Source organism: Netta rufina (genome assembly GCF_964035555.1).
Source record: "Netta rufina genome assembly, chromosome: 1".
NCBI lineage: Eukaryota > Metazoa > Chordata > Aves > Anseriformes > Anatidae > Netta > Netta rufina.
The window spans coordinates 95,442,646-95,461,930 of NC_140123.1; the positions used below are offsets into that span (position 1 = coordinate 95,442,646).

The 19,285-nt window shown below is 39.0% G+C and overlaps 1 protein-coding gene across 2 annotated transcripts in view; it reads right to left on the reverse strand.

Annotated features, from left to right (window-relative positions):
- The window catches only part of DOP1B (DOP1 leucine zipper like protein B), a gene marked incomplete at its 5' end in the record, with an annotated part of 43,433 nt that overhangs the window by 12,224 nt on the left and 11,924 nt on the right, over positions 1 to 19,285 (reverse strand). The window contains 16 exons of one of the 2 annotated variants that reach the window (XM_084290886.1): positions 505 to 560; positions 1,221 to 1,355; positions 3,187 to 3,312; positions 4,000 to 4,182; positions 4,795 to 4,906; positions 5,517 to 7,131; positions 8,828 to 9,018; positions 9,675 to 9,775; positions 10,801 to 10,953; positions 11,838 to 12,106; positions 13,558 to 14,248; positions 15,074 to 15,265; positions 15,757 to 15,862; positions 16,487 to 16,606; positions 17,040 to 17,160; positions 19,094 to 19,208. In XM_084290886.1, coding sequence (XP_084147012.1) covers positions 505 to 560; positions 1,221 to 1,355; positions 3,187 to 3,312; positions 4,000 to 4,182; positions 4,795 to 4,906; positions 5,517 to 7,131; positions 8,828 to 9,018; positions 9,675 to 9,775; positions 10,801 to 10,953; positions 11,838 to 12,106; positions 13,558 to 14,248; positions 15,074 to 15,265; positions 15,757 to 15,862; positions 16,487 to 16,606; positions 17,040 to 17,160; positions 19,094 to 19,208 — 4,286 coding nt within the window. Of the gene's footprint in view, positions 1 to 504; positions 561 to 1,220; positions 1,356 to 3,186; positions 3,313 to 3,999; positions 4,183 to 4,794; positions 4,907 to 5,516; positions 7,132 to 8,827; positions 9,019 to 9,674; positions 9,776 to 10,800; positions 10,954 to 11,837; positions 12,110 to 13,557; positions 14,249 to 15,073; positions 15,266 to 15,756; positions 15,863 to 16,486; positions 16,607 to 17,039; positions 17,161 to 19,093; positions 19,209 to 19,285 lie in introns of both variants that reach the window. The other variant, XM_084290885.1, reaches the window with a different exon arrangement.

Genomic DNA, 19,285 nt, shown 5'->3' on the forward strand with positions numbered 1-19,285 from the left:
GTACAGTCTAATAAATCCATACAAGAAAAGGCAAGTATAGGAGGAAAAGTTTTGATTAAAGGAGTATTTCCAATCAGCTGTCTGATCTGCTAAATACCCAGCGCAGACTGCAGCCATAGCAATTTTATTGTGCCTTTCTGAAGAGGAAGGAAATGTACAAATTCTCTATTGATTCATCTGGCAACACAGACCAAGTAAGGAGAAAGGTCCTAAGAACTCAAACAAAAGTGTCTTGCTAATTGGATGTCTGAGGTATATTGCTCTAGTAGTATTAAATGAGACTTTCAGACTGGCATTATTAACAGATTAATGGAACAAAATGTCATAGTCCATTTATTCTGCGTCTATCCATCACTTAACAGTGAAGTGGCAATAACTATTTCCGACGCAAAGGTGTTCTGTGACATCGTGACTCAAAGATCAAAGTAAAGCAAAAATAGTAATGCTAGCTGTTATTGTAATACTTCAAGTAAAACAGAAAATTATCTTAAATAACCGAATTACCTTTGAATGAAAGCATAACTGAACTGCAGCATTGGAATATCTACAAGAGAGGATTTCTGGAAAATAAAAGCAAAAATGCTGTTATTTGCTCTCAAAAGAACAGAAAGCCCAAGCTGCTGGAAAACAACCCTTCTAAGAAGCCACTGGTACTCCCAACAGGTGATCAGCCACAATACAACTATCTACACAACACTACACGGGAATTCTGAGCTCTAATAGAGGACCCCTGTTTAGAAGTAGTCACATTACTTCTGATATCCACTACAGTTTTTCAGAACTGTATGAACTCCCATGATGGCATGCATCACAGCAGTACTGTCTTCCTTGAAAGCCAAATGGAAAATAGAGTCGGCATAAAGTACTTCTAACTGTTCAGATAAGGGTAAAGGAATAGAAACATGTCACTGAGCCATTATCTCTAATATCAGAGGACGCTCCACCTTTTCGTTACCAGCAACTTTTCTAGCAAAAATACCTTTTTAAGGTGTTTTATACCTTAAAATACCTTTTTAAGGTATTTTATAGCAAAAATACTTTTCCAGCAAAAAGAATCTACTTACACTGATTGATTACAGAAACCCACATACTTGAAAACATAAGAGGAACAAAAGCAAATTTCACACTTAAAAAGTAATTTTCCTTCTAACAACATCTAACGTATGCTATTCTAGGTTTATTCCAATGTATTAAGAAAACAAAATTATCTTCCTGGTTACCTCTTCACCCTTTATTTGTGATGGTTTCTTGACTACTTCTTTGACTAGATGTAATATGGTATCAATTTTCAATGTGTTAAGTGCACATATTAAGTCCACAAGAATAAGCTGCGATGCGCTAGCCACTGGAAGAATCTGATGAAACAAAACAAAAACCACATTTGTCAGATCCCTGCACCACGTAAACCACAAAGCTGAAAAGCAGCTTTCCGTGTAACAACTCAAATATCATTACTTAAACAAAACTTAAATGACAGAAGTCAAATCAACCATGCAAAATCTCCCCACAGACAGATTTCTCCCAACACCTTCATGAAGACAATTAAGTGCTGGGTCCTGCACCTGGGTTCTAACAACCTGATGCAATTATATAGGCTTGGGGAAGACTGGTTGGGAAGTTGCCTGGCAGAAAAGAACCTGGGGGTGCTGGTTGGCAGCCAGCTGAACATGAGCCAGCAGTGTGTTCAGGTGGCAAAGAAAGCCAATGGCATCCTGTGAGAAACAAAGTTGTGTTTTTGCAATAGAGAATTACTTTTCTGTATTCCAAGGTAGTTGTGTAGTCATAATAAGGAGAAATGCTAAGTAGGTAAGTGGACAGTAGAAGGCCTCACTGTTCCAAAATAAGGTAGAAGCTTGAGAAAAACAGGATGAGCAGTGTGAGAACAGTAAAACAAAGATCACAAGTTCTCAAAACATAAGAAAGGAGAAATTAAAGGGTTGAAAAAAGATAATTGTATATATATGGTATAGAGGAGTGTCGAGTAGCTTGTGAACCTGTAGTACTCAGCCAGTGAGGAAACAGGGCAGGTGATCAGGCATCGGGTAATAGGGAATAAAAGGTTATGATTTGCTTACTAAAATGCTCTCCTGATTGACAGGACGCCTGCCATTGCAATTGTGAATAAAATAGCTTCACAGAAAATCCTCTATCTGAAGAAAATTATTTGAGATGTTTCTCACAATCCTGGCCTGTATCAGAAATCGTGTGGCCAGCAGGACGAGAAGCGATCATCCCCTCATATGCAGCACCAGTGAGACCGCACCTCGAGTACTGTGTTCAGTTTGGGGCCCTCACTAAAGAAAGGACATTGAGGTGCTCAAGCGTGTGCAGAAAAGAGCAATAGAGCTGGTGAAGGGACTATAAAACAAGACTTAATTAGGAGCGACTGAGGGAACTGGGGTTAGTTTGGAGAAGAGTAGGCTTAGGGCAGACTTCTTTGCTCTCTACAGCTACTTGAAAGAAGGCTGCAGCAAAGAAGGTGTTGGTCTTTTTTGTCAGGTGACAAAAGTTGTAGGATGTGAGGAAATAGACTCAAGTTGCACCAGGAGAGGCTTAGACTGGGTATTAGGAAGAATTTCTTCTCGGAAAGGGTGGTCAACAATGGAGCAGGCTGCCCAGGGAAGTGGTGGATTCCCCATTCCTAGAGGTATTTAAGAGAGAGGAGGACGGCTCTGAGGGAGATGCAGTTTAATGATACGGCTTGGTAGCTCAGGCTGATGGTTGGACTTAATGATCTTGAAGGTCTTTTTCAATCCAGATGATTCTATGATTGTATGAATTTCAGCATGCCCAAACAAAAGCAGAAAAGAAAGATCTTCTGCTCTGAATACATGCTTAGTTCCAGGGAATATTACATCTCTAAACCTTCTCTGGAAATGGAGCTGATCCAAGATATTTAAAGTAAAATTGGCAAGTTGTAATACTAAGATTACAATCCATTACTGAATAAAAAAATGGTTATTACTGTCAAATAAACTGCTAGATTGTAATTTTTTATCTGATTATTTAAGATTTAATTGTAGCCCTGATGCTTTGTGGAATTACATATAAACAAAAACATTTTAGATTTGCCTTTGTCACTTGTAAAACAACCAACCAACCAACCAAAAAAAAACCAACAAACAACACCAAAAAAAAAATCAAGCTATCTATAACCAAGTCCAGAGTTCCTCTCTTTAGTTTCACCTTCATTTTACTTTGATTCCTATGAGGTTTCTTGCTATTCCACACTGCTGCAATTGCTGCCATCAACTGGATTCCAAGTTGTGCTGTCAATGGATTCATGAAGTCCAGTATTTTAGTTCTTAATGTCTATAGAGGGGGGAAAAATAAAATATTCCTTTTAACTTTGGAAGGTAAAGGCTAACTCAGTCTTCAAAATATTCTTCCTTTTCCAAAGATGTTCACAAAATACACAATAACAAAAGAATCTCTTTGTATGTTCAGCAGTCAGGCCAGTTTTGCTAGTTTGCCTATGAGTTACGTGTCCTTCTTAGAGAAGGGAGGCATGTATGTTAGAAAACAGACTGCAAAATATAAAAACTTACTGTGTTGGTTTTTCTCCTACACATATTTTTCACTACTATAATTTTCTAATATCTACAGAAAAAGGGAAAAGCCTGTAGTATTTTTATTCCCTCAGGTAGATGCTCTACCACCTGCAGAAGGTGCAGACAACTGTTTAGCTCTACAACAATTAGTAACAGAAGCTCATAGAAAAAAACCACATACATACACATGCACGCAAATAAATAAATAAAAAGATCAGGTAAGGGACCAGGATGGGCAGAAGGAATATGTAAAAAATCTGCTTTTGTAGGAAGATACTGTAGATACTGTGCAAGTCAGGAGCTCGTAAGAGTTCTTCAAAAATTCTTTATGCCCCAATATCATTCTGAAAATTGCAAAGCTATTTCTATGAACTCTATGTAAAATGCACTAGTGAGGGAGGAGATGACAGGGATGATGAGATATACAGCAGTTTAAAAGAACTCCTACTTTGGTTGCTTTAAAGTACGCTGAGGAAGAGCCTTTAGTTGTTCCAAAGAAGTCAGTTGGTCTTTTCTGAGAGTCTTCCCTCTTTATAACGCTCCAAAGAAGGGCCATAGTATTAATAATACGAGGCAATTCTTCCAAAATGGCGTTCCTAGCATTTCTCAGGTTTGCAGGCTCAGCTAATGACTAGGAAAGCAAAAATATTAATATTAAAATACATCATATTATGCACCACAGAGTGTTCTCATTCTGCAATTAGGAGACTCTTTTGTAATGACAACTTTAAAAATAATTTAGCTGTTCTATTTCTGAATTATACTGCTGCTATTAAAGTCTATTGAGTTTGCTGTTGACCATTTTGGGTCACAGAGAATCAATTTGCCTTGAAAATTGTTAATATAATATCCTCTTATGCCAGATGTTATGAGAACAAAAATGTAGGGAATACATCAGAAAGCATGTTATCAACTCAAACAAAACCAGAAAATTTTGTTAATGACAAAGCAACTACAGACAAGCTGCATGCCACTAGTATTTGTGTGACTATGATCATCATGAATGACTTTACTTAAAAATAACTTTCCTTTCTTCAAATAAAAAAGAACTAAGTACAGCCCCCCCTCCCTTACACTTTTACTTAATTCACTTGCTTTGATGTGTTATCAGGCTTCTTTAAGGCTATCTTTCTTGTTCAAGCTCTCCTTTACTGATTTATAATCACCTCTGAGTAAAAAGGGATGCATGCTTTGATGAACAGGTGCCATGGTGTCAAGCAAGTGGTAGGCATTAAGCAGTTACCTTTTTAGTTTGATTAGGGTGATCCAGAAGGCAGAAGTGACCAATAGTTGTCAGACCTTCCAAAAGGGTTAGTGGGTAATCAGGCGTAACATTCTCTCTTTTAGTGGTTAAGCTTTGGAGAAAAAAATAAAAATAAAAGAGCTCAGCAGGCCAAGCAGCATTTCCATGAGTAAAAATTCAAAGAGAGATCTATTTCTATCTGATAGTTAAGGAATTCTGGAATATCAGAACAGACGATTCACAGACTATGCTTGGACAACCCCAATTCCTTGTCTAGATCTTTAAAAACAGATTTCCCCACCTCACCATAATTCTTTAATGTTATTTTTCCTTACTCCTTTCACTTACTGACTGTTCTCAACAGTATCACTGTATTTTTCTTCTGCAGGGTCTCTATCCCCAGTTAGTCCTCCAACATCCTGAGTCTTGTCAGAACTGGGCACTTCTTTGTACTTGGATGGCAAGCAGCATCACAGCTGCCAGTCATTCTTGCTGCTGGTCCCCTTTCCTCTCTTCATCCGACTGCAGTGAGTCCTACTGCGACAGTACTGCATCCACCTCATCTGGGCTCAAGGGACAGATGCCTGCATATGCAGCAGGGTTTCAGAATCAAACTCTGGGAGCTACAGTGCTAAATGAGTAAGTTACTATGCACTACTCTGTAGTAAGGGGAACTTAAAAACAAGTTTCAGCATAATAAGTCCCACACTGCCGACTCTTACCTTGCAGATGTTTTCATGGATGTCTTCACAGCTTCGTTTTCATACTGCTTGACAAGCTCATCCAGGTTTTTACATATCTGTACAACAAATGGTGCCACAGTCCAGCCTAAAGACTTTCCAAAATAGGGCAGGGAAGATGTAACCAAGCCTACCCAAGTGGGATGCATCCCATAGCCATACTCTGGTTGCAAACCTCTAACAACAGCAGAGACGAATAATCCCTGTGAAGTTATTGGGTGTGGATAGACATACTGCATCGCACCGATAGCCTGCTGGAAATTAAGAGCCTGCTGCCATTCCTTGGAGAGGTCTGGTTGATTCTCCTGCTCCTCCTGAGTCTGTCCAAGATGGTGCTCCAAGATAATCAGTACTTGCAACAGCTTCAGCAACTCAATCTGGAGCGGGTGTTCGCTCCATATTTGATCATGTCCAAAATTGATTAGGCTCTCTTCAAAAAGATCTTCTTCAGGCACATTATGAACTCCATCTGCCATAAGCAGTTCGTACCGCTTCTGACTTGTGTACATAGATGCAGACAAAGAAAGAAGAACAAACTCCTGAATTTTGCATCTTCCAAGCAAGTTGCGTATGAACTCTACATTCTTACTCTCTGCTGCCTTTGCCATGGTAGCCAGCTGGGTCATCATTCTAATCAAGACCTCCACGCTTTTTACCTGAACGTCTCTGTTGCCAAGCACGTCTCTGTGTGTAACCTTCAAGTAGCACGGATAGTACGAGCGCAGGAAACTGAGACAGAGGTAAGTGAGCAATTCTATTAGAAGAGAATGGGGACACATGGTTGGGGACTGAGTCTGAAGCTTGCCATAAAAACTCTGCCCTACTAAAGCCTCCTGATGGCGAGCTAAGAGGTTGTAAATAAGATTCAAATGTGCTGTGGAACTGGTATCCATGCTAGTGCTAGCTACAGCTTCAATAAATTCCTTAGGGTTTGTTTTAAGCACTGCCTCCAGAACAGAAAAAGCATATAATACCCTCTTGGAATCATAAGGTTGCAAATATAACAGCATATGTTTGAACAGAGCCTCAATCATCTCTTGTTTTTCCTTCTGCTGCTTGAGCAACTTAGAGTTGGTAATTTCCTGGAGCTCCAAGTCCAGCTCTTCATCGCTTGACAGAGATTCGGATGCTTGAGTCCTCTCGGAGTCAGCACGCACAAGGTTTAGCGCTATACTAGACTTGGAGCTTTCAGGAAGGGATGCATGGAAGGAACCTGCATGGTTTGTGGCCTCTTTGCCATCAGCTGCAGCACTGTCATTGTCCTCATTGCTCACTTCCTGCAGCTCCAGAGAAGGAGAAAAAGAAGATGTATTTTCACTGTCATGGCCTGTGCTGGTGTCTGCTGATTCTGTGTGCTCACTATTGTCATGGTCACCGTCCACCTCTTGTGAAGTTACTGAAAGTGATGCCTCTTGCAATCCAAACTGTTCAGTTTTTAACTCTGACTTCTCTGGATCTTTTTCCACTTCTGCCCAAATTGCTTCTCTATCCACAGTGGTAAACTGGCTCAATGGAAGGTTTTCCTCAGAATTGCTCTCAGAGACACCAGACTCTTTCAATGAGGCCTTTTTCTTGTGAAGCCAAACATGCATATCTTCTGGAAAAAAAAAATAATCAAGAAGAGTATATAATGGGCCATTATACAAATATCCTCTACGTGGAATAAATCATTGTAAGAAATAATAAAAGATTTAAAATAGTCTATTAATTGCAATGAGAAAAAAAATATTTTTTTTTGAGGTAAGATTTTTTTTTTTAAAGTGGTAGAGCATTACTAACCTACTCTAAGTGCAAGAGGATCAAAACCCTAAGCATATGTTGTTTCCTCTTATGCTACGATTCCCTAGTTGTGACAATCTTTTTTATGCTTTCTGAGCATAAAATGTTTGTTGAGATCAAGGAAATTAGAAGGTTAAGAACTGAAGTTATTGTTGTTATTTTTTAAGAGCTAATGTTTTCCTTGTTTTCATGCTGTGGAACAAGGAAGGGATATATTAGCTCTATGTTTGTATAGCATCTATTGAAGAACTCCCTTTGGATGCTATAAGTGTCTGCCATCTAATTACTTACCAATCAAGACAGAAAAGCAATTATGCAAGCAGACAGCTAGGTTAACAGTAATGAAAGAGACAGATGACACAGAATTTTCGTTTTGAAGAAAGTACTGGACGCTTCTATGCTATCTTCCTGATCTGCTCCAGGAAAGAACCTTGACTTGGGCCATATAATGCAGGACATCTCATATCCGCACTGCTCCCAGCAATCCCACAGCTGAATAGACTGCCAGCCTTCAGAGGACTCCATGCTTGGAGCAAACCCTGAGTCCACACTTACATCTCAGTGTTCTCCACCTACTCCCCAGAGTTTTCTGTCACACTAGTTGTCTGTTCCACGTGTCACAGGATCATATGTGGTTCATAATGACTCTCATCATAGATCTTAAGATGAGCATCTAACTGTCAAATTTAGTCACTCAAGATAAAGACTCCCTGGCATATTCCTAAATTTTGGTGGCTGGAGGTGATCCTCAACTGCAAAACCCCCTCTTTGTTTCTACATTCTAGCTGTGGGATACCTCAAGCTGTATACCACAAGGGGTCAACTCTCCTCTTGAATCAAGATGGATGATCTTTGGACAAAGACAGTTTAATCTTCAGAAGCTGGCAGAATTAGAGTTGTGTGTGTGCGTGCCCAAAACAGCAAGGTGTGCTTCACAACCTGTCTGATTATGTTAGCATGATGCCAGGGGAATCAATAACAAGAGACGTAATCTGAATAAAGAAATCTGGTATGAGGGTGCTTGGTCTGCTAGGGTGAGACTGGGCAGAGAGTAAGGTTTGCCTGTCCATCCTGCCTACTGGAACAGTTCCTGGACTGACTCAGTCACCAAACTGCTCCTGAATTCCATTTGGCTGCAGACTTAGTTTTGCTTGAGAAGGGATCCTGTGAACAGTGAACACACATGCAGTGTGGATCATCTGGGAATAGCAATGAGAAGTGTGGGACAAGATCCCAGAGCAAAGCAAGAAGCAATCTAAACCAACAGTGTAGGAGCAGCCACTCTAACAGAAAGTGTCATTAGGCCTTGAACTAGCATGACTTACTCATGAACTCTGCTTTAGGCATCCCCAGAGGTACTTGGATGAGGAGGAACCTACAGAACTGAGGCCAGTTATTATTATTATTATTCAGTAATAGGATGCCATCACAGTTCAGAGACCACCTTCAGTAGGTGTTCAGGAGTATGTAATGCTACGCCAACACTTACAGTTTCAGCCCAAGAACAGTGTTACCTGCTGAATTTTTCTGTTTGATGTAGTGGATGGACGTGCGTTGTGTCTTTGGATGAAGCAGCAGCAGCAGGACTGGTTCAAGAATCCGTGCAACATCATTAAGTGAGAGAGCACGGATCAGCCAGCCCTGTGCTGCAGCACCAATTGCGCCATCTGAACAATTGAGACTGTCCAGTACCACAAACAGAGACCTGAACAGAGAAACCAGAACGAATAAGAACAATTGAAATCCCTAAAAAAATTAATGCAAACAACAAAGTAGTGGCAGGGAACAGGTTTAGCGCATGTTCAAGCAAGTGTCAGCCAATAGCTCATCTCTGCTACCAACAGCTTGATCATGCACATTTTTTCTTCTACTACACATGCAATTGCAGAAGCAAGGCCATACATATTTTCACACTGTAGAAGAAAAGCATGCTTTAAAGTTCTTTCACATATATATCGAGAAAGACTTTTACTACTTTTGTCTCCATTTTTGTATAAAAGTTATGATCTCATAAATACGAAGTCACTCAAAACGAAAATAACATTTTTTTCTTTGTGTTGGTTCTATTTTGTTTGGAAAAAGTCTAACCCACTGCAAGAGAAAAAGTGTCTGCTAAGCAGGAACTTGTCTGCCTGAAGTTACTCTTCATACATAAAGCTTGTTCTATTTTTACAAAAACTTCCTCCATACAAGAACGTAAAAGCACTCTTCAGTGCACCATGCATATTGAGCACAAGCAATAGTGCAAGTGAAGATCTTCCTTTTGCTTGCATGTCTCTACAGCAAGCGTTTTTTCCAGCCCAGAAAAAAGAACAGAACAAAGCATAAACATTAGTCCAAACCAGTGAAAATGGAAAATACCTATCAAAGGACCGATTGTGAGAAGTTACTCTGCTGCCTTGGATCTCTCTGGTCAGATGCCACATGACAGAAAATCTGAACAGTGCTTCCAGCCTTGTCCCCTTTTTAAGGAAACAAGACAGGTATGTTATTTTTTTGCAGCATTTATCTCTAAGTAAAGTTTTAGTGATTTTTAAACTTTTAGCAAAATAATATGTTCTGTAGACAAACACTAATCCTTCTCAGGTAGTTTGAGAGCACGTGTTCATTTTACAATAGGCTAAAATCAAATGCCATATATCCACAAATGCACAACCAAAACTTAACAGCCACAGTGTTTGCAGAAGAAAAAGAAAGATCTGCCAATACACCAGAAATGTATTTCAGGACTCTAATGTGTAAACACATTTAGACTATATTTGGTGCTAGGGAGGTTTGAAAGCTAGATGACAAATAAGAATGCATTGCTATATCAGTTAGTGTTTAGAATTGGCAATTTTGTTTAAAAGGTTTTAAAAAGATCTCCAAATTTAAGTTTCAAAATTGCAAGTGAGAAGGTATGAAAACAACACTCAAGAACGTTGTTGTAAGTTTTGTTGTGCAAGACACTTCTCACAAATGAATTCTAGACTATTAAAGAACTGTTTTGTCATTAAACTAGATGAGTAAAGTAATTAAGAACTGACTTAGTTTAAACAGCTTACTTAATATAAGAACTAAATACTAAAGGGTCAAGATTTTGTTGGCACATACCTACATGTTAAAAAAAAGTTTGGTTCAAATATGAAGTTTAGAAAAAAATCAACACAAGACAAAATGATCTGAGACTTAGTCGTGTAGCTGGGTCATTTTGGAAACAAGGACAAAAAATGCAAGCTTTCAGATGCTACATTAGTTGGGCCAAAACAAAAAACGCTCCAGCATTGGCTGATACAGCTTGCATCTGGGGGTTAGATTTAGCTGTAGTCTCATGACGAATCAGTCCCGGGGAATCACAGTGGAGTGGACAGGGAGTCTGTTGGACTCCTGAGAAACAAAGGGACCACAGAAGCGAAGAGCTGGGATGGAATGGACCAGAAATAGTCTGGGAAGCATTGGAAAACTCTGTCTCAAGTGATGATGGGGCTTCAGTGAGCACAGAACCTACCTTATCATGATCCAAAAGCGCATGGCATATAATGTCTTCGCAGATATTTGCTGATGGTGCCAAGCAATGCAGCCTGTAGAACAGTTCCACACAGGCAATATGATGTTCCCGGGTCTCTTTGTTCAGCTGATTCCAGAGCACACAGGCTACTCTCTAGGGTACAGTAACAACAATAAATAAAGTAATATTAACAACATCATTTCTTCACTGACTTAAAAGCTTTCTATTGCATAAAAGTACTCCATTACTGAAAAGGATTTCCAAATCTTAGTTTAGCAAAGAGCAAGAATTCAGGTCACACACTCGAACCTGAAGGAATGCAACATTCCTAACCTGGTGTTACAGGATAGGTAATTCAAAGGGATGTGCACCACAAGCTGAGGAAAGCACCTTCTGCTTCTATTTTCTGGGTCAAAACATTACAGATTATATGTGTGTCAGGCACAGCAGCTGTAAGCACAGTAATTAACAGTAAGAGCCTGGAACCAACCCTCATATCAATAAATGATCAGGATAAGGAAAGCATCTTTGAAATAGATATACTGAAAACAAGGAGAAGGGCACGTTCTTGTTATCGTTCACCTACTAATATTGCCTCTTATCCAAAAATGTCTCTGAGTGGTATCAAAGTTCTCCAAAGCCTAGTGTTTAGGCTAAGGAAAACTAGCCCTTCAAGTCAGAAATCAACTGCCTCCACTCTTAGAATCTGGGCACAGAAACAAAAAACCCATTCAAAAATAACCTGTCACTTTTGAACATCCTGTTGCGAAGTACATGAATATGAATTAAATTGCTTTAAAACGCTTATGGAAGCAAAAAAACAACAACAACAAAAAAAAACAAAAAACAAGCAAACAAAAAACAACAACAAAAACAAACAAACAAACAAACAAAAACAAACAACAACAAAAAAAACACCAGCAGTGTCATTGCAACATAAATATACTGCCCCAAACATTCATATCAATGTTTCCTTCCCCACCCCATCCCTGGACGTAGAGTGTAGTTGGGCAATAAAGAAAAAAGAATATTGATACCTGGTAGAAATCTGTTTTCTCCGAGATGATCTTCAGAACTCCAGGAGCAATGGGAGGAAGTGTGACCATCTGCAGCTTTCCAAGGAAGGGGTTGTGCCCAGACACTTTGTATCGCTTCATTCTGTCTTCTATCACAAGCGCTAGCGACTGGGAATGGTTGATCACCTCCAGAAGCGTGAAGATGGACACGTTCTGAACGTAGCAGTCGTTCACACAGCAGCATACTGTCATTAAGGACTTCAGCCACAGAGGGAAGCTGGCATCGCAACCTCCTCGGAAGATAAGCAAGAAAAAAAAGGTTTGAATACTTGAAATGTTGTGGTCATATTTCCAAGAATTCTTCAATCAAGCTCACAGAGCCCAGAGACAAAGACGATTGCTCAAATCCAACTGTGAAGAGCTCACTTCAAAGCGAACTATAATCTTTCCCCTGCTTCTTCCAGCAGAAAGCTCTCACAGGACCTCTGTGACCCACTAACTAAAGGATTTCTGCTTTCCATTTTGTTTACTCCCAAATAGTTTTACAGCTGCTGTTTTTCAGCTGTCATTTTCAAAACTAACAACAGAAGCCTGCTGCTCCAGGGATGCTCTCTGCAGTAGCATTGAGGCTTAACATTTCAGCAACCATAAAGTACACGAGGAATTGATATGGCTAACAACAGGTCAAGTCACTTTTGCCTCTCCTAAGTGAATAATCAGATAAAGCTTTCTTAGGACTTGACTGGAGACAGTCTCAAGTATGAATTCCTACCTCTGGCTACAAAGCCAAATATTTTAACTGTTTACCTCCATGAAAAAATTAACACCCGTCCTGTATTGCATTCTGCATTGCATTCAACCCAGACCTTTTATTATAGGTTCTCTCCTTCTGCCTTTAAACCTTACTCTGTTCTCCAGGCTGTGCTGTTGAAAATGACTTTGAAAATAATCAATAATCCTAGCACAATATTCCAAAGAAACGTAATTATGAAAACAAATCTTCTAAGTACATTGCTGACCACGTGGAAAGCACTGAAAATACATGGAAATGTCCATGTCAAGCAGACAGCTCACCCATGCAGACGATAAGCATACCACTACTTTGCCAGGAAGACAGCAGAAATTTTTAATGAGGTGGAGAACCCAAAGTTCCAGTTTCCCACCTCACCATTCACTACAAGCCCATCTTGTCAATAAGCCATCAGGCCAGTAATTGCTGCTGCTAAAACTAATGAAAACTCCCAGCACAAACAGGCCCTCCAATTATACAAGACTATTCTTATATGTTAGCTTGAATCAAATTCCTTTCAACTTTGAGGGTAAGGGAAAGGACTGTTCTGCTTGCTTCTGTTATGGGTTGGAGCTCCAGCTTTCCATCTACTCTGCCTGCCTCTAACACTTCTCTCTCCCTCTCTTTTTTTTTTGGGGGGGGTTGTTGAAACTCCTGAACCCTGCCACAAGCTCTCCAGGCCACAAGACCTTTTCAGCCCTTCTGCTACAAGTTTAGTAGCGAAAGCTTTCACAAGAACATGCATTTAAAAAGCTTGAGAAAAACTGTCCCTCAGCTCCAAGACACAGAACACGTACTGATGTGGTAACTCTCAAATTCACAAGCAACTTGCATTCAGCCCTGTCAAACGGTGTTACTACCAGTCACAACTCTTCCAAGTAAGTGAGTTCACGCTGTTATTTGCACTCTCAGATATGTAAGTTTTTGTCCAGCAAAGGAATCTTTTCTTACCAGGAATCTGAAACAAAGAGAGATACAGCTGTTCCATCTCCTCCTCTGAAAGGTAGACTGGGAATGTGGTACAATCCAACAACAGGTGACAAGCTGCAGCGAAAGCTTCCTTGCAGTCACTTCTAAGGGGTCCCAAGACAAGCATCACTTGCTCTAAGTCCCACTCTTCTTCCTTTTCTTTTTTATTACCAGAGTTGTGTTCAGAAGAAAGAAGATGGGAACTCTTGTTCTTGAACGGTGATCCTCGAACTGAGAACAAGTCTGAAAGTATTTGTTTAAACTGAGGTACAGTCATTTGCTTTGCTTCCCATGCACTCTTTTTCTTGCTAGCACTTTCAGGTAATCTGTAGCCATTTTCTTTTTTCTCTTTTCCCTCCAGATTCATTGCTGAGATGCTTTCATTACTTGCTTCTTGAAACTGCACCCCAAAAATGTATTTACTGGCAAACTTGGCAAGCAGCTCTTGGATGCAGTGCAAAGTCTTCTGCATGCTCCCCCCTTTTTTCCAGACATCATCTCTCTCAAGGGTCACAGTTGGCACTCCTAAGTGCTGAGAGAGCTCTGGGGAAGAAGTGCTTAGACCAATGCCGCTGTCTTCTGACTTCAGGGGAGGGAACGGAGTCTCATCCTCTTCCTGCAGCACTGACTTGGTCTCCAAGGTTACATCCCCACTGTCCCTTTTCACTGGGCTCTAAAACAGAAACAGTAACGTGGTTAATGTGGCACTACGTAGATCATTTTGAAGTATGTGAACTGTGGCAAGCAAATAGAAACAGCAATGGAAGGAAAAAAAAGAAATAGTAACTGCAATTTCTGGATGCAGATTACTTTCATAAAATCAGCACTGATAAGCAGTCCAATTCAATAGCATTTAAAACGTAACAAATATTTATGTAGACCTCACAATCCTTGACTCATCAAACATCAACAGATCCATGTCTACAAATACTTAGCAAATAGAAATGTTTCTTTAAAAACAATTAATCACTGGAACAGTATTACTTATATCTGATTATTTCCAGCCAGATGCATTTCTTTGTTCTACTGCAAAACTTTGCCAGGCTGTGCTTGTGTGACTGCTTCATGCCATCTATTCCTTGTTCGCTGTCATGGTCTCCTGCACCCAAATAATACCACATTGTGTTAAACTAAAATATCAATTTAAAGCCTTACGGACCCAACCAGCTGTAATGCTGGGCTTGACCTGGCAACTCTTAAGAACTGCATGACGCCATGTGCCTTTTCAAATGGTTAAGATCACGTTCTTCTCAAGAGGTTGGATTATAGCCCCAGTTTCAGACAAGACTCCTTCATCCTTACAAGTAATTCAAACAAGTCAGAAATGGATGCCCAATATGATTTATAGGACACTGAGCAGCTCTTAAAGGGGCAAAAGGAGATAAGCTTTGAAAATCTTTACTGCTGCATTTATCATTGACATTTAGAGAATTAGCATTTAAAAATAAGGTTTGTCACTATTGACAGTAATGTCTATAAGTACTGGAGAAATACCTACCCCATTTCCACTGCCTGTCTCAACGTCCAAATAGGAAGGGGGCATTTGTACTTTGCTAAGCACCTTAAAACAGGTCCTTAAGGCATGAGTGAGTTCAGGTAAACTTAATACTTCCATGTTTTCTGAGAGAGATTGCACCATATAACTGAGCATCTGGGGAAGATACTGAGTCTGCACTTCAGAGTAGAGTTCCTAAAATAAATAAGAATTGTTTAAAATAGTTATCAGATATAATTATTCAGCTGTGTAGCAGCACTAGTTAATCATTGATAACATCGGTTCACGAATAGTTAAACTGTAAAAATTTGATTCGGTGCTATTCTTTCTTCTTTTATTCTGTATGATAAAAACCAAATAATTCCCCAAATGTTTTAGGATAATCAGTAAGCTACTAAGAGACAAAGTCCCAGCAAATGATTTACCGAAGAACAAACAAAAAAAAAATCCACATTTTCATTCCTTTCAAAGAATCACCACATTTGAAAAGGAAAACAATTTTCATTTTGCTAGGCAATAGCAAGGATAGCCATATAAAAGCACATGCAACTATACTTTGCAGGACATGTTATGCATACACACATGCCTGCTCATTTGCTTATTTCCATTTTATGTAGTCACAATACAAATTATTTGTTTTCAAGTATCTAAAGATGTTTAAGTAGTTAACCGCAAGTTTGACTTACCAAAGGAATCACGTCAAGAAGAAACACCAATAGTGTACAGAGCTCTGAAATTGTAGGAGGAGTACTAACATTTTCCAGAGGGTATCTCATCTTTGTAGATTTGTTTCTGGCATGGAGAGAAACTTCATTTTGTAAACTCTTTTCATATCAAAATTCTTGTTACAGTAAAATAGGTTCAGCAAAATAAGTACAAAATACTGACCTAGGCCTTCTAAGGCAAAGTAAAATGGGACTTCTAATACAGCAGCATAAAACATTCTGTTAAAACCACCTAAATGGCAGCTTGTATGTGAGATGCTAAAGTGCTTCTAATTTTCAGATCAAATCTCTATAGACTATCTTATTAATTTAAGTATAACTTAATGTCTTACATTTAAAAGGAAACAAAAGGGTTTTTTTTCCCTCAAAAACATTGTTCTTCCAATGAAGACAAAGAAACTATCTTCCCTGTCCACCTCCCCTCTTAAGTCTTTCCCACCCTCATCTGCCATTTTTAAACATCACTTCTTTTGTTGTTATTTTCTTCCAGGTTATTTTTTCATGCAATTGATTACTTGATTGAATTTCTAAATTATTTTAGAATGAGACAGATATTTATGTTGCATGCTAACATATATTAAGGCCCTACCAAAATTTATTTTGATAAACTTTCTTTATGATCTTATATAGATATCTGTTAAGCAGCATTTTTGGGGGATGGAGAGGGATGTTATTGTTTAATAACAAACACCTGAAACAGTCTTCAAAACATTTGGTCATGTAATCCCAAAGGAAATCGGTGCTTAAGGATGTGATCAGCAAATTGACTGTTTTGACAATTTCCGAAGCATTTTTGTTCTCTTTGATTGCACTGTGTAAAAGGAGAAAGAAAATGGAAAAAAAATAAAAAGATGTCAGTGAGGATTTGAAGAGCATGCATGTTATATAGTAGCTAATGCATTCTAAAAACTTTTTTCCTCCTTACTCTGCGATCTACAAAAAAATGATTGCTTTAAATCAAGAGCTACATCAAACTGGAATGTCTAAATTTTGAGTATCTTTCTCCAAGATGAAAGAAATCAAACCTTATTTAATCAACACCAACACCATGCAGTGTACTCCATTTTTTTCTGTGCTAATGAAAGAGAAATCACCTATGTGTGTAAAACACCTGGAAAGTCATAAGAAATCTGGTCTTTTATACAATAATATTAACTTAAGTAATATTATTAACTTATTTAAAGGAAGTTGGCTTAGTATATACGGTATGATTTCAGTTCATAATTGCAAACTTGTCGTTGTACCTTGCAAGTACGTTGCCACTTTGATTGTAGCTGAGTTTGAGATCAGAACCAAGAGCATCTTTGCAGTAGGAATAAAAGGCTCTAATAACTTCAAGGAACAGATCCCCAACAACCTGTGGCCCTACAATCGAAAGAAAAAAGTATCCCGTAATTGTGCCAGGCAGTTCAGTTAAAAGTTTACTTAAATTTAAATTAGCGGTTACTAGACCAAAACAACAACAACAACAAAAACATTAACAACAACAACAAAAATACCAAGACTCCTGAAGTATGAGGAAAATGTTTATGTGGCTTTTTAAAATGTCACAATTTTTGAAACATCTCAGTTAAAATGAACTTAACTACTTACTTTTTTAGTGGTGGTGGTAGTTTTTGTTTCTAAACTTTAGTTAATACCACTCTGGTGTTTCATTTTTATGAACTTTGAAAAGTAATATCTGGGAAGAAATAGCACTGATCCCGCACTACACTTGAGACAGTTCAGTAAGACACCTACACTGCAGTAATTGTAAGTGGGCATAATCACACCATTAACCTGCAATTCACATACCAAGAATAATCACCATGCCTGTATCTATGAGAAAATAAGCAGATTTCCCACCACACATTTATCATAGTAGCCTTGATTAAATTTTGAGGAACAAAATCTGAAAAAAATAAAAAAAGATATGTACTTGTGGAAGTTCAAGTTAGATGTGTACTGTCAACCACACCTGATTTTCATGGCCAGTACTTCTTTATTGTTTATACACAATTTCAGATAAAACAAACATGCACAACACCCCAAATACTGAATTTAAAAATATGTATTTAATCCATTCCAATGAGTGTTTCTACAGGGGAAAAAAAGGAAGATACATCACTAAGAGTAGCAGAAAAAGTCAAAGATTCTTGTTATATTTTCTACTGCTACTTTTAAAAAATAAAGTTGTATTGCTAAAACCATTTCAAAAGGAAGTGAAAGTCATACTGGCTTAAGGTTCAAGAAATTATGTGTGCTGATCAAAAGAGAAAGAATATTGCTGTATAACGTAGTTCAGCAAAATAATCCATATTTGTGGTTCGGTTTAACACTGTCAGCAAAATAAAACGTATAACCCATCAGATTCACATAATATAATTGCAAAGATTTATCTGTACATGGTTCTTACAAAATCCTATGCAACCCTAAAATCTGTCTAGTCCTTTTAAGATTATTTTTTTTTGGACACAGAAAAGAGAAGTTGCCCTTTAAAGGGCGGGCTGGCAGGGCCTCACCCTCAGGGAGCTTCTTGTACACAACAGCACCGACATGTGACAGGCAGGGAAGAGAAGGAAATGCTTCATAGCTCAGTCATGAAGTCTCAGACTGTACCTCCCACAGCAGGTACACCCCCACCTCCCCACACCCCTAACAGGTTATTTCCAGGTGGAGCAGCTGCAGGTAAATGGCACTGCCCATTTTGGCAGGTGTAGCACCATGAAGTTGCAGCCTACAGCGTCTGGAAAAACAATATCAACACCAGAGTGATGCAAGTCTATAGCAAGGCCCACAAGCACAGCCAAGCACTGGAAACAAGTCCAGGGAAAACCAGAAACAGTACTGGTAGTTTTCTAAGTAGAAACCTTCTTATAAGATGGGGGGGGGGGGGGGGGAAGAAAAAATAAAAAAATAAAAAAAGATGCCCAACGGCTCAAACTTGAAAGATTAAGCTCCAAGGAACAAATGGAGCAGAATATTGAGGTTAGGGCAGAAGCAGTTCTTTTAGACTGGACCCTCAGATTGCAGTTCTGGGCACAGCAGAAAGTTCTTGTTACAATACTTCCAGGCTACACAGTGCAGTGCTCTGCAGAAAAGCCAGAGATAACCTGAAGGGTGCTTGCTCCAGAGCACTGTTCTGAACCAGTTCAAAGGCAAGGAAGACAGTCCCCCTGCACAGTAATGCACAACACACACAAACTCAAAATTCAGAAGAATTCTGCAGGGTGTTGTCTCGAGTCCTACTTCCAAAGCTGATGAACACCAACTCGTAACAGATTTTAGCAGTCAGGACGGACATGACAAGTAACATTACCTATTTCAGGTTTATCAAGGAGACTGATTAGGATGCGGAAAGGTTTCAAATAGGCTTGATGCTGTTCCTCTGTATCAGACTCTGAGAATTTCTGATGTAAAATTTCAGCCAAACTCTAGGAAAAAGAAAACATCACAACATTATATGTAGAAGAGAGATTACCATTGTATTAAGCGCTGAAGTCTTCCTAAG